At 36.2% G+C, this 15,059-nt stretch overlaps 1 protein-coding gene across 1 annotated transcript in view; it reads right to left on the reverse strand.

Annotated features, from left to right (window-relative positions):
* TOP2B (topoisomerase (DNA) II beta) overlaps positions 1–15,059 on the reverse strand; it is a 67,305-nt gene that overhangs the window by 2,921 nt on the left and 49,325 nt on the right. Inside the window, 9 exon segments of the mRNA NM_001258386.1 lie at positions 269–388; positions 3,581–3,691; positions 5,308–5,387; positions 6,361–6,562; positions 8,038–8,199; positions 8,475–8,619; positions 11,343–11,537; positions 13,057–13,140; positions 13,284–13,439. Of these exon segments, the coding sequence (NP_001245315.1) occupies positions 269–388; positions 3,581–3,691; positions 5,308–5,387; positions 6,361–6,562; positions 8,038–8,199; positions 8,475–8,619; positions 11,343–11,537; positions 13,057–13,140; positions 13,284–13,439 (1,255 nt within the window).

Genomic DNA, 15,059 nt, shown 5'->3' on the forward strand with positions numbered 1-15,059 from the left:
TCGATTTCTTGATGTGTAAAACAAAATGCCTGCACTCCCTTTGGACTCTAATTCAGCACTGATTCTTAGACACATTGCTTATTGAGAAGTAAAGCATTTAAAATAAAATACGTATCCAATCTCTCTAAATTCAGTGAGTAGAAGCGACTAAATATTTTCCACATGGAATATCCAAGAGGGTTATACAAAGATAATCCTCACCTTTTTTTTTTAATGTTTATTTTTTAATTTTATTTATTAATTTATTTTTATTATTGATAATCCTCACCTTTTGGTGCCGTCTTCTTTGGAATGCCAAATTCAGAATCCGAGTCAGAGTTGATGGTCTCTACTTTCTTCTGTTTGGGGGTTCTCTTGGGCTTAGGGGTTGTATCTAAAGATGGTTTTCCTATTAAGCAAATTTCCATTTCATTGGTCAGTGCAATATACTTACCAACAAACCAAGCTGAAGTGAGTCCTATAACGATAGAATTCTTATTGCTAATATGAAACTGAGGAGCCTTAAATAATGATATCTTTCTATTTGGTGCCAGTGTAAAGGCAAACATCTGCTCAGAGATGACAAAATGCTTTTTGTTTAATTATGCATGATTTGCCCATTGATAATTCAAATGATGTATTTTAAACAAAGGCCATTAAAATGAATTATGTAATATTTTTTAAAAGCATTAGTAAAGATATAGTCATGACAAAAAAAGTAACATATCTGACATAGTAATGATAACCCTTGTGTAAGCTGGGTTAGGTTCTAACTTTTAAAATGTTTTAAAAGGAAAAAAATTTTTTCTCAGACCCTCAGATCCAAAGAATGGAAACCAATTCACTTCCATTCAAAAGCTAAAATCAAAGACTTGGTACTTCCATGTGAAAAGAAATATGAAAATTCTAGATAAGTAGATAATAGATCCAAAGGCCTATTTTGGGAGTTCCTGTTACAGCGTGGCAGGTTGAGAACCCAACATAGTATCCATGAGGATGAAGGTTTGATCCCTGGCCTCAGGCAGTGGGTTAAGGATCCAGCTTTGCCACAAGTTGCAGCATAGGTCACAGATGTGGCTCTTATTTGGCATTGCTATGGCTGTGGCATAGGCCTGCAGCTGCACCTCCAATTCGACCTCTAGCCTGGAAACTTCCATATGCCACATGTGTGGCCATAAAAATAAAAAAAATAAAAAACAAAGGCCTACTTTGAAGAGCTCTATTTTTAAAACATCTTATTTATAGATAAATAGGATAAAAGACCAAAAACCTTTATTTTGATGATTTTTGTTTTTAAAGACCTTTTAATGTATGAAAACTGATAAAACAGTCTTTACTTATGTGACTAGTAAACCCTAACCCTAATTTGGGAAAAAAAAAAAAAAAAAGTGTTGAATTAATCAGACTTTTCCATTTAAAAACTTCAACAACACACTAATTCTATGGAAAATGTATTCCCAGCCCCAATCTGAGGTGCTAGTGGTAAGGTCCCTCATGAGAACAGGAGGAGGAGCCCAGGGTCTTATGGCAGCAGCAGCAATAGATCTTGTTGATTTTCTCTCCTTAGTCCTCCTAACTAAATCTACCGCAAGGGCCACATGGCAGCTCCTCAAAGTGCAGGCCTGACACAACAGGATGTTCCAGGGACCACCTTTTTTCTTGGGACCGTTCCAGGATTGCAGTGTTAGGTGGCACTTGTAATGCTGCTGGGGAAATGTAGGTCAACTATCTGAGTACTATGGGCTGTCTTTTTGCTGAAATCTACTGGAGCTACAGATTTTTTTTTTTTTTTTTTTTTTTTTTTGTCTTTTTGCCATTTCTTGGGCCGCTCCCGCGGCATATGGAGGTTTCCAGGCTAGGGGTTTAATCTGAGCTGCAGCCACCAGCCTACACCAGAGTCACAGCAACGCGGGGTCCGAGCCACGTCTGCAACCTACACCACAGCTCACGGCAACGCCAGATCCTTAACCCACTGAACAAGGGCAGGGATCCAACCCGCAACCTCATGGTTCCTAGTCGGATTCGTTAACCACTGCACCACGACGGGAACTCCCAGAATTTTAACATGTATAATAATTTATGTAAGTTGGAGCTAACATAAATGATCTCACAGAGGGACATGAAGCATCCTCTCCTTGAAATGACATTTTGTGGGAACTGTATTTTTGAGGCTAGGGGAAGGGATAAGGGCTTGCTGGTGCCCCTGAAGTCATACGTCACACAGGTGTCGCCCATTGAAATGACAAAAGGTTAGTTCAGCTCCTGGTAAAATAACCAAATAGGACAGGTGCCAGTTAGTGGTATGCTAAATTCTAACTCTTAGGTTAAACAGGAGTGAACACCTTGAGGAGGGAAACAGTCTGATATGATCAAGGAGTGACACGGCTTCCAAGTTTTCAGGGTGGTTAGAATATGCTCATATCAAAATAAGAAAAGGTGCTTAAAAAGAAGTTATAGAGCTTGTCTCAGTCTGAGTGCCCCAGAAGTAGAACCCACCTGATGCTAGCACAAAGACTCAAGTTACAAGTATCTATCCGGGAGGTGAAGGAAAAGGAGTGAAAAGAATGAGACAACAAAGAGAGGACAGCCAGTAATGGGTAGGTTATCAAGCCTGTCATCACTCTGGAAGCCTAACTGCATGAGAAATCTCTGAGAGCTGGTATAAAACATATCCCAGAGTGAGCTAACCTGAGGGGAAGAGCACTGAGATATGTGCAGACCAGCTTTCCTCAATCACTGGTAAAGGGTGGCAGGGTTGGGGTGGGGAGAGTGTTAATAGTTCAGCACAGCAACAAAGAGAAAGCAGAGAAATACAGACAAGGGCCAATGTGTGCTGAAGTGGTAAGGACAGAGGGTATGGGCGGGGCCTCTAATGTGTCAGCTAGAGGGGCTCCTGTAGCCAACCAACTTCTCACCTCCGTCCAAGGGTGCGCAGAGGAAGTAGGGACTTTCATTGTTGTTGTGCTACATCTAATACATGTGTGTCTACAATGTATGTCTGTTGTGCATTTTAAGATCCTAAAGGGACATTCCATACTGTTTATTTACTTGCTAGGTAGTAGGAATTATCTTTAAACATAAAAAATATTCATACTGACCTCTTTCAAAAATACCAAGGTATGTACCTTGGTAATAGTAACAGATTCCTGAATCAACTCAAATCAACTTATTTATAAACAATCTAAGATTATGGAAAAGAAAGCAGCTACATGACTCACAAAGAAAAAGAGGATCCCATTGAACAGGAGGAGTTAAGGCACGACCTACATAGATAACACAATCAGCTACTACCAGGACAGAATTTCAATCAACTTCACAACCCAACAACCAAAAGCGAGCTTCACTTGAAAGCTTTCTTTAGATATCAACGGCATGGGATTATTTCATAATTACAAAAGCTTTAAAATGAGGTCTTATAGACATTTTAATAATTACCTCACATGGTTAGAAAACAGGAACGATTGAGCTTATGCACACTTACACTTTATTTCCTACTGAAGTCCTAGTGCAAATAGTTTCAAATTATATTAAACTTCCTTTAACATCAACCATCCCTAGACGGTTTATGCAATGCTTAACAAAATTAAATATAAGTACATACCCTTTTTAGCAGCTACTGTTTTACTTGGAACTTTTTCTGTTTGTTTCAGACCAAATGATGGTGAAAAAACAGAAGCAGAATCTTCTTCATTACTGTCAAATTTGGCTGAATCTAAAAATTACAAAGCTTTTTTTCAGCGAAGGGATTCTATAAAGACCACTAATAGAAAGAAACTGAAGACAACTCTTTAGCTAGATAATAGCTCTTAAAAGTTTCTACTTTATGATTAATAATCCACAACATACAAACAGCTAAAAATAAAAAACATAACAATGCTCTATTTCAAAACTATTGGAAAACAATATAGAAATATACAGAGTAATAAAAACTCTGAATAGTCCCAAATGCTAATCATTTAAAACATAACTGACCAATTCCAAAATAAATATTGATGATTTTTGGATGATATTGAAAAGTTCTGTTTTTGGTTTTTTTTTTTTTTTTTTTTTTTTTTTTGCTTTTTAGGGCCACACCCATGGCATATGGAGATTCCCAGGCTAGAGGCTGAATCTGAGCTATTAGCTGCCGGCCTAACCACAGCAACTTGGGATCCGAGCTGAGTCTGCAACCTTCACCACAGCTCATGGCAACGCCAGATCCCCTACCCACTGAGCAAGGCCAGGGATCGAACCAGTGTCCTCATGGATACTAGTCAAGATTCATTTCCACTGTGCCCCAACAGGAACTCCCTCTGTGATTATTTTAGTACCTACACACCTAATTAACCATTTCAGGAAATGAGTAATGTTTATCAATTTTACATCATTAAAGATTAATTTAGGAGTTCCCATCTTGGCTCAGCAGAAATTAATCTGACTAGTATCCACGAATACACAGGTTCAATCCCTGGCCTCACTCAATGGGTTAAGGATCAGTTGTTGCCTTGAGCTGTGGTGCAGTTCACAGATGTGGCTCAGATCTAGCGTTGCCATGGCTGTCGCATAAGCTAGAGGCTACAGCTTCGATTTGACCCCTAGCCTGGGAAACTCCATATACCTCAGATACGGCCCTAAAAAAACAAAAACAAAAAAATTAAAAGGCACATAGGCTTAGCTTCAGTTTACTTTTATGCTCTAATTAATCAATTCCTCCTTCTATCCTTCACTCCCTCAATCTAAAACAGGGACTTCAGATGCTTTCAAAAATGCACATCTATCTATACATACCAGCCATGTACCAGATCTATATATGCCTATCTACATGCATGTGTTTGTTAAAAATGGAAAACAGTGACTCAGTTAAATCTAACTAGATTGTTTTGAGCTTAAAAATTCTACACACAGAAATACGGGCAATAAAAAAAGTATATATGCTGCTTAAATTTGTTTCTATGAAGGTGTTACTCTCTCAGCTAAAACAAATCTGCATGTTGGTACACTTGTAGATTTAAACAACCTGTCATATACCCATTCACATTGTCATGAAAGTTAAATTCTGATCTTCCAAAATTTCTCTGTCTATACTTTTTTTTCCTCTCCTTAAAACACCACCCTCACACTCTCCCCACCCTACCCCCCCCCCAGGTTATTAGCATCTGCCTCTCCACCTAAAGACTTCTAAATGTCAATTTTGACCAGTCAGCTGGGAATCACCTCAAGAAAACTAAATAAACCTTATCACACTGAGGAAAATGTACAGAGAAGGTAAGTTTTCCACTCATAAAAAAAAAAAAAAAATCCATAGCAATAATAAAGTAAGTAACCAATAAAAAGACTAAATGAGCATACCATCTTCTGACTTCTGAGAGTATGAAGGAAATGAGAAGAGATTCCCAAAATCCTGACTTTTCTTATCATGGGAAGACTTTCTATTAGAGAGAAAGAAAAAATGAACACCGTAATATATATCAATATATATCTGATTTCAATCTTGATAAACTATATTTATATTATATACTGCATAATAATATGTACTGCAGGATTATAATCACAGAACAAAATTTTAGCTCTCTCATTTGTTTCTTTGTTATAGGCCACCAAATTCCTTTTTCCTCTCTCTTAAGCATGAGTGTGCACACATGCACAGAGACACACCAGGCAAACTAGTGATTTAACATAAAAGCAAAGGTTAAAAGTTATTCAAAATATCACTGATTTTTTGGTTTATAGAACAATTCCAGAATTTAACATTAGTAAATTACTGGCAAAAACCCAAGGAGCAAGTCCAAACCTCCATCAGAGTAGGCAATAATCTGACTTCTGATACTAGACTACATGTGGTCAACTATTTCTTTAAAATAGGTGGTAAAGTACTTCCTTAAAAGTCTGAAAGAGTTCACAAACTTCACTCTGTATGTTAAGTGTTTACACTCACCAGAGGCAAGAAAAATCAATCAAGACCAAAGCTTGGGAGGAAAATTACATCTCCCAATTCTAAAGATTGAATAACTTCTCTCTCAACCAGGGGTTGTCAAACTATGTCCCACATGCCTGCTGTCTAACTTTATAAATAAAATTTTACTGGGATACAGCTACACTCATTCATTTACAGATTATTTATGGCGGCCTTCTTGCTACAATGGTAGAATTGAATAGTTGCAGCAGAGACCCTACGGCCTACTAAGCCTAAAATATTTAGTATCCAACCCTTACTGGAAAAAATGTGCCAACCCATGCTCTAAACTATAGCAACAGCTACATAAACAGCTGCAGTATTAACCAGATTTATCCCTTTGTGAGGACTTTCCGTGGAAAGATTTCTTAGAGCTTACTCTTAAGATTTCTGAGAGATGCCTCGGCAACTAATTACACCTTCTGAGGAGCAGTTGCGTCATTACTTACTCTGGAGTAGCTTTTGATTTGCCTGGTGAAAATGTATATTCATCTTTATCGAGGCCATCTGAAGGAACAGACTCATCTTCCCCGTCATTTGTCACAGGGGATGCTTTAACTTTCAGTTCTTCTAAGTCATTATTGTCCTCGTCATCATCAGCATCCTCATCTTCTTCTTCTGAGAAATCAAATGTGTACTTCGGCCTTTCAGCTAGGAGAAAAATAAAAGTGGATGTCAAACTCATCCAGCTTTATCAACACGAAATAGTATTCCAAACAATGCACTTGAAAAATATTCCAGCTGTCTCTAAAAATATACAAGGCAAAGACAAGCACTTAGAGAATAAAAGTCAACAACTTTGGCCTCAGTTATTCTAACGGTGTTAACATCTATCCTGTACTTCCCCCAGGAGGCTACAGGCAATGCCACATGCCTTAGTAGAACATAATCTGATGACATTATTAGGATGCTGCTTGTCATACTTAAATATGACTCAAAAAACAGTGAGGAAAGCAGTCATTACGGCCACTACAAAAGTGACTGCTAATATAAGATTTCCCATTTCTGCTCATACAGGAAGACAAATTTTTTATAGGTCTTTAAAAAGTGCTACATTTCCTTTAAATCTCTTGTATAAAAACTTCTACTCTTCACAGTAGTTTTATTATGAAATAACAGAAATTGTAATTTTTCAGATGAATAGAGATGACTTCAATATATTAGCAAAATAATAATTTAATATGTAAAAAGGTACCAACTATGGAGAAAGGCACATTGGTATAATGAAAATAAGTTTTCCTATAATTTCTAGCATATACTAGAGAATAAAATGTTAAAGTCATTTAGGTGCTGTGCAATTTCACACTTTGTTTTAAATGTGTGGGAAAAGCCTAAATACAATTTTGAAGCATTTAGTAAATTAATTTTCATGTAACGTGTGTTAAAAAAAACAAAACAAAACCTATATTATACTACCTATGCATATTAGGCAAAGAAATCCAATCATATAGTGATTTAAGGCCTGAGATAAAATTTTACAAGTATCTCCCAGAGATAAAACAATCATAATGTTTTATCATTCATTTTATGTAAATAGGACTTAATAAAATTTGAGAAGAAATAGGACACTCCTCAGTTTTTAATTATTTGAAGACTTAAACTAATGAATATTCACAAAGGATCAAATCACACACTTAAGAGTAATATACATTAGCAAAATGGGATTCTGCAGCCTAATTCTAGCACTGTAATTATCTAAATTATGCTATGTGCATATGGAACCATACTCCTAGAGTAGGGGGAAATTTTTTATGATACAAGGGGTATCATAAACAAAAAGAAAACTATGAAGCACTTCCATGGATCCATCACTGTTGGTATACTACACCAAGGTACATTTTTTACCAAATATCTTCAAACTATGGAGGGACTATAACCCAAATTTTATAATAAAAGTAAATACGAAAACATGATTTACTTTAGAGAAATTTGTTTTATGTCCAACTTTGCTAGAAAAGATCATTCCATAAGGCAGATCTGTTTTCAGGAACTATAACTTCTGAAATGCTAACAGTTTAAGTACTTCAGTAACACTGATAATACTAGTGATACCAATTCATAGGAGTAATACTAACTTTGTCAAACCATAACATACGATAAAGTTAATATAAAATGCATTAGAATACCAGCAGCTCTTCTAAGTAAAGAATCTCTTGGAATAACCACTGGTTCTGTTTCTTCCAAGTCACTTTCTGACTTGGATTCATCATCTGACCAAGGATTCCGTTTCTTCACTTTCTTTGCACTGGGTTTACCAGATGATGTAGGTGTTTTTCTCACCCTGGTACCTAAAAACAAAAGTGCAACAGTAAGATATGTATCAACATTTTCCAAATGTCATTAGTACAAATAAAATCACTATGACAAAAAGTTCATTATAAAATGACAAAGGTCTGTGAAAACCGAAGACATTACTTCAATTACTAGAAAAAATGCATAATCAAAGCACAATTAAAAGAATCTAGTGATACCTGTACAAAAACATTCTCTCTCTCTCTCTCACACACACACACACACAACACACACACACACACACACAAAAACCTTTGTGATAATTCCTCACCAGGCTCCTTTTTCTCCCTTTTGGGTTTGGGACCTTTATTTATAGGAGCTGACTGGATCAGTGCCTCTTCTCCTGTACCTTCCACCGGAGTTCCACTGAATTCTTCATCAAACTCCACTTTTACTGCTGTGGTATCAAGATCACCCTACACATGAAAAATAAAACGAAACTATGAGTAAAAATAAAAGTTAAGGAGTTCCCATTATGGCTCAGCAGTAATGAAACCAACTAGTATCCATGGGGACTAGGGTTTGATCCTTTGCCCCGCTCGGTGGGCTATGGTGTGGGGTGCAGACACGGCTCAGATCTGGTGTTGCTGTGGCTATAGTGTGGGCTGGAAGCTGCAGCTCCAGTTTGACCCCTAGCCTGGGAACTCCATATGCCATGGGTGGGGCCCTACACACCTAGAGCATGTAGAAGTTCCTGGGCCAGGGATCGAACCCATACCACAGCAGAGACCTGAGCCACATCAGTGAAAACACAAGATCCTTAACCAAATGAGCCACCAGAGAACTCCAATACCATATATTTTAGAGATACCTTTCCAGCCAATAGATCCCTTCTTCATCAGCCAACAGAACCCTTCTTATCAGATGAGCAAAAAAAATAATAAAATGCAATTCTATTGAGGTCATAAGAGATGACTTTGATCAGGTATTTTACTTTATCTCATTGATTTGTAGCAAGTAATTTTGCTTACCACTCTAATCTTCTGGTACATGCTATGAGATGACAGCTACTATAAATATAAGAAGGCAGCTTTTAATTATCAAAGGGTCTTTCAGACTCATACCTAAGTACACTAAAAGGTACCTGAAAAAAAAAAAAATTCCTAAAGCTTAGGCCTCTATGTACTAGAAAAAAAATCTTCAGATTATTGAAGGAAAATAAGCAACCTATGTTATGTACTAATAGACATTATGAGTCAAAGTCCCCTAACTCTTAAGACAGAGGGAGGGAGAATAGTGACCCATGAGAAGTGTGCAATCCTGCCTAGGATAGGGTCAGGGAAGGCACCACGGAGAAGGTGTCTTTCTAGCTGGGCTTTGAAGGATCATGTATGTTTGCCCTGTGAGGAAGGGAAGATGAAGGGTCTTTCAGGCACTCACTCACAATCTGCAAGGATTCAAGGACAGGTGAGAGGAAAGAGCAGCTGGACAGAAGCACAGGGAGGGATGCAGGTGCTGCACCACTGTACACTAGGAGTCACTGTACAAGAACCAGGCTTACTGGAATTCCTGTCATGGCTCAGCAGAAATGAATCTGACTAGGATGCATGAGGATGCGGGTTCAATCCCTGGCCTCACTCAGTGGGTTAAGGATCCAGTGTTGCCATGAGCTGTGGTCTAGGCTGCAGATGTGGCTCAGATCTGGCACTGCTGTGGTGTAGGCCAGTGGCTGCAGTTCTGATCAGACCCCTAGCCTGGGAACCTTCATATGCCGTGCATACGGCCCTAAAAAGACAAAAAAAAAAAAAAAAAAAAGAACCAGGCTTATTGTTTGGAAACATCAACCTGGTAGTGAGAGAAGACAGAAATGAAGGAAGAAGGCTGAAGCCATGATGAGATGATTAGCGACAGGAAGACAAGCTACACAGATCACCTGAAGTCACCTCAGAGAAAACAAACTGAATCCTAAGACAGAGTCAGTGGGGACCAAGATAAGAGGGTGGATTTTGAAACATTTCATAGATAGTCAATAGGTTTTAGTTACTGATTAAATGAGAAAGCTCCCAGGTTTTTGGCCTATGTTAATGATGGCTGATAGTGCCAGGAACTGAGAGAGAGGTCAGGCACAGAGCGGGAGAGCAGGTTCTGAAACCAGTTCAGTGGGTCACTGCAGGCATGCTGAGTTTGCAGGCCTGGGACATTCTAATGGCTGTATTAGTCTGGCACTCCTGACAACATTACAGCTCAAGGACATTGATTAAAGAGTCATCAGTGTAAGTGAAAAAAGCTCTAGACATAAATGAGGTCACTCAGGGAGACTATGTAAGGTGAACTGATCCTGACAAACACCACCTAAAGGAGAGAAGTTGTTTCCTAAGGAGGCACAAGTTCTGTGAGAAGGTAAGCCTGGGAGCAGTGGGAAGCTGCACAGACCCCTGTCTACTAGAACAGGAGAAGAGAGGGAGCTCCCTGACATCACAATGCCCTACACATCAAGTACTAGTTCTGCACAGAGAACTCTCCAACCTCTCCCCAGCTCTTATGCTATTTCCATGCTGTAATGAGACCGCTGGATATACCTGCCTATATATTCCCTGGGTTCTAAAAGCAGCCTGCCTAGAAAAGTCAGTCTCTGTCCTTCAGACCATCATACCTCCTGCTTCCTTAGCTCTGAACTGCCTTCTTGAGGTTTCCTTCCTTTGGCTACCTCCTGCCCACCCTGCTGGAGGGTAGGTAAGTCTCATGCTTTTAAAATCCTTATAACCCTGATCAATGGCAATGATATACACTGTGTTTGATGATTCTTTTTAACTAAGAGTAAAAACAAATAAATACTAAAAGAGTTTACTCTGAAAGCCAAACAGGCCCTTTTCTATAGTAACACTTCCTTAATTGGTCATGATATAGAACTAAAGTTTATATTTTAAAGTTTAGCTACTTTTTCATGTTGTTGTTCCATGACTTTAATTTAGAGTGCTAAGTAGGGTATTTCTCTGTTTTAAAAGTGGAATAAAGTAGCTCTTTACATATATATGGATCAACTGCTTTCATAGAACAAATGTTACCCTATCATAGTGAAATATATCAGAAACAAAAAATAAAGCATGACTTAACGTACACAGCAACATTAAAATACAGATATATACATCATTATGGAGGTGGAATCTACCAATGAGCTACAACAAGAGACATGCCACACCTTTTTCTTCTTCAGTAACTTTTTACTGGCATCTGCCTTCATAGCAGTAATTTCAGGAACTATTCTTCTCCCAAAAGGTGAGGGCATTGTCTCTTCCAGTTGAAGTTTCTTCACCTTAGGTTTGCCAATTTTTCCTTTTATTGCTTTTCCAGCCATTCCAGCCAGAACATCTTCTCGTTCTTGCGCTTCCACTTTCTGAAGTGTAATTATAAAGGATGGGGAAGAGGACAGGTGTGTAAACAGCTCATAAGAAAAAAGGGTTACTACTGCATAAGAAATGAAAACTCATTTTATTCATTCATTGAGGAACAAAGCTTTCCTTTCAGGTGATCTAAGAAAAAGATAAGTAATTCTAAGTCAGAAGATCTGGGCTATAGTCCCAATTCCAACTAGTTTTTCATTGGTACGACAAGGGGCAGTGTCTAAATAACCTACACAGTTCCTTCCAATTCTAGGAATCTATCACGAATTATGGGATCAGGAATTCTGATGACCTGGTGTCATTGGAATCTCAGCAAATCATAAGAAAAGGTAGTTCTGTTAACAAACATGAAGCTATCCTTTACTCTTGTTTTAGCTTGCTTCGTTTTTAATGGATAGTAATTTTTAAATGTGTAAGTCACCAGAAACAAAGGATCTCAAATTTTGTAAAAATTTAATTCATAACAATGTAAGAAAAGTATAAATCAAGGCATAATTATATTGTGGTACTTGAAAGATCATTAAGGAAACCAGAACAATAGCACTAAAAAATTTCAGAAATTTTATTAGGCAACTAATACACCACATTCATTCTTAAGAGTTCTAATTCTGACTTAGGCTATGGAAATAAAGCTAGAGCATGTGGACAATAAATCAATGAAACAACTAAATATTAATAAGTAATATCACGAGTAATAATAAACAGTACCTCAAAATCAGATGATCAGACTACTACCATGAATTTAACTCTAAAGGTTTAAGCTAGTTAACTGCTTCAAAAATATACAGGCATTTTTTTTTTTTTTTTTTTGTCCTAAGGGCCAAGCCCTATAGCATCCAAGTTCCTGGGCCAGGGACAGAATCCAAGCCACAGCTACAATCTACACAGAAGCTGTGGCAACATCAGATGCTTTAACCCCCTGAACTGGTCAGGGATTGAACAGAACCTGTGCCTCCAGAGTAACCTGAACTGCTGCGGCTGGATTCTGAACCCACTGCACCACAGCAAGAACTCCAAAATTAGGCAATTTTAGAAAAAAATCTTTCTCTACATTTTTTCTTCTACTTTTCATTTGGAATTCTACCTAGAGAAAAGTAAGACATAAGAAAATATATTAAAATTTCTCTGTTAAAAGTCTAAAGACATTATCATTCTACTTTTTAAAAATCAAAGTACCTAATATTCAATCATATGCACATACTTTTACCTCTTTTGGGGGGAGACCAAATTGAGTCAATAAGCTATTATGAAGTCAGTTAAGAAATTTTAACTAATATAGAAAGTATTAGAATTTAATTTATTCTAAATTTCAACGCCATAGCTTTTATTCATCTACACGACATAACTTTCCTTTATGACTTTACAGAGGTAGATGCTTAATCCTAAATGCACCTTATAAACACATTAATGTTTATGAAATTAGAGGATAAACTCTAAGATAGTTTAAAATTTTTTTCATTCTTATTTCATAATATTACATTTCCAAATAATTTTAATGGAGACTTAACCTACATCCAGTTCTTCAACAAAAGCTGCTAAATCTTCTTTCCAAAGATCTGAAGGAGATTTTCTTTTAAGATCATTGACCTCTCGCCCCTATAACAAAAAAGTAGCATGATTTAAACATTCAATAATTTTAAATGTATATATAAAGGGTAAATCAAAGTATTTTTGGAAAAGAAAAAGATGTGAATAACACTCAAATAGTTTCAAATTATTTAACCCACAAAGGTTCATACTTTTGCATCTCTCTGTTTAATCAGTTCTTCAACTTTTTCTTTAGTAAGAGACCATAGGGACATATTTAAAATATAATTAAAATCAGGGCCTGAAGGTGTTCCTGAGTCAGAGGAACTATCATCATGCTGGTTTTGTGTTTCTTCCTCTTCTGCTGCCTGCAAAAAATAATAAACTTTATATTAAAGTCCTGTATAATGTTAAATCAATGTTGAATTTTATTGAATACTGAGTTTAAAATTCTATACATGCTTTTTATTCTTAATGCTACATCTTCAGGGTTGTGGGTTTACTTTAGGTATCTGCAAGATTACCTATGAAAATATATTTCCTAAAAAATGTTTAAATTTTCCAAAAATGCACAATAAAGTCCTCAAAAGGAATGGTGTATTCAGTCCCTAGTTATCCAGGAATCTGATGAAAAATTAACTGCTTGAGAAGATACCATATCTTAAAATTAACAGAGCAGAACTAATGTTTTATCACTGCATCTTGTCAGATTTTTATACTGGTGAGTGAATGAATAATTTGAAAGCTAAAATAAATATCACTTATAAATAATGTTTTATAGTAATAATAAATATGCTAAGTCACTAAGAATTGAATTCTTAATAAAAATTCTTTCAAGTAAGAATACTCATGTAAAGATTAAGAAAAAGTTCACTTAAGAATTTAAGAGCTGGTGAGTTAAAGTAAAAATTTTAAGAGCTATTCTAAAATGTTATTCATAAGGTCTTTTTTCATAAAGATAGTTGTAATTAAAAAAATCTTCTTATGCTAATATTAAATTTCAAAATCCAATGAATTTAATAGAAGTTTTATAGGTGACATCACCTTTAAATTTTTAAAAATCACAACAGCTATTAAATAAAATTGCATCTAAATTGTTAAAGGCACTCAGATAATTAAAAATGACTGAGTTAACCATATACTCCATAAAACAAAGTTCACTTCTAGTAACAAAAAAAAGAAGAAAAAAAAATCTCTACAATTTAAAATTTTCAGTAAAATAATGTATATATACAAAGTAAAATTTAAGTGTATTTTAGAAGCAAATGGATAAAAATTAAAATTGCAAAGTAAGATGCTTCATTACATAAATAAAAGTACAAATTCAATTAAGTAACATTAGCTAAATAAGGAATGCTGTTGTTGAGCTGATTAATAAGTACCTAGATAATTTATGACAAATTAATACAGTCTATAGTCTTTAAAATTTCTTCATGAAATAGTATATTGCTATGGAATATTTAGGTTGTTACACTACTACTAAATATTATGTGGGTGTCATAAAATGCTGTTTAGACCCACACTTTATAAGTCTGTTCTAGGTTTTGATGACACACCAAGTACTGTTAATGAAAGCTCCATGAATATATGCATCTTCAGTGTTCACATGAAGATGACTAAGGATACTTTCAGGAGTAAGGAAAAAACCTGAATTCCAATGAAAGAATTCTACTATGTTTTTAATCTTCTAATTATCTGCTTTAGAATTCTCTCTTCTCCAACTCTACACAACAGGACACTCTTGTAAAAACAATTCCTTTTGTTTCTCACACCCCCAAAGTTAACACACAGTCAAGATGCTGAAAAAATTTTGAGGATAACAATGAAACTATTGAAACCCATGAAGTCTACTTTTACCAAGAGGGCATTCTCAAACCCTGAACACATTTTTAAAAATTAAACATCAAATTAATTAGCTTAATAGCTAATTTTTTAAGATATAATTTAAACCAACAGTGATACGGAAGGGCAAGTAGTATGTAAACCAT

Source organism: Sus scrofa, chromosome 13 (genome assembly GCF_000003025.6).
Source record: "Sus scrofa isolate TJ Tabasco breed Duroc chromosome 13, Sscrofa11.1, whole genome shotgun sequence".
Classification (NCBI taxonomy): Eukaryota; Metazoa; Chordata; class Mammalia; order Artiodactyla; family Suidae; genus Sus; species Sus scrofa.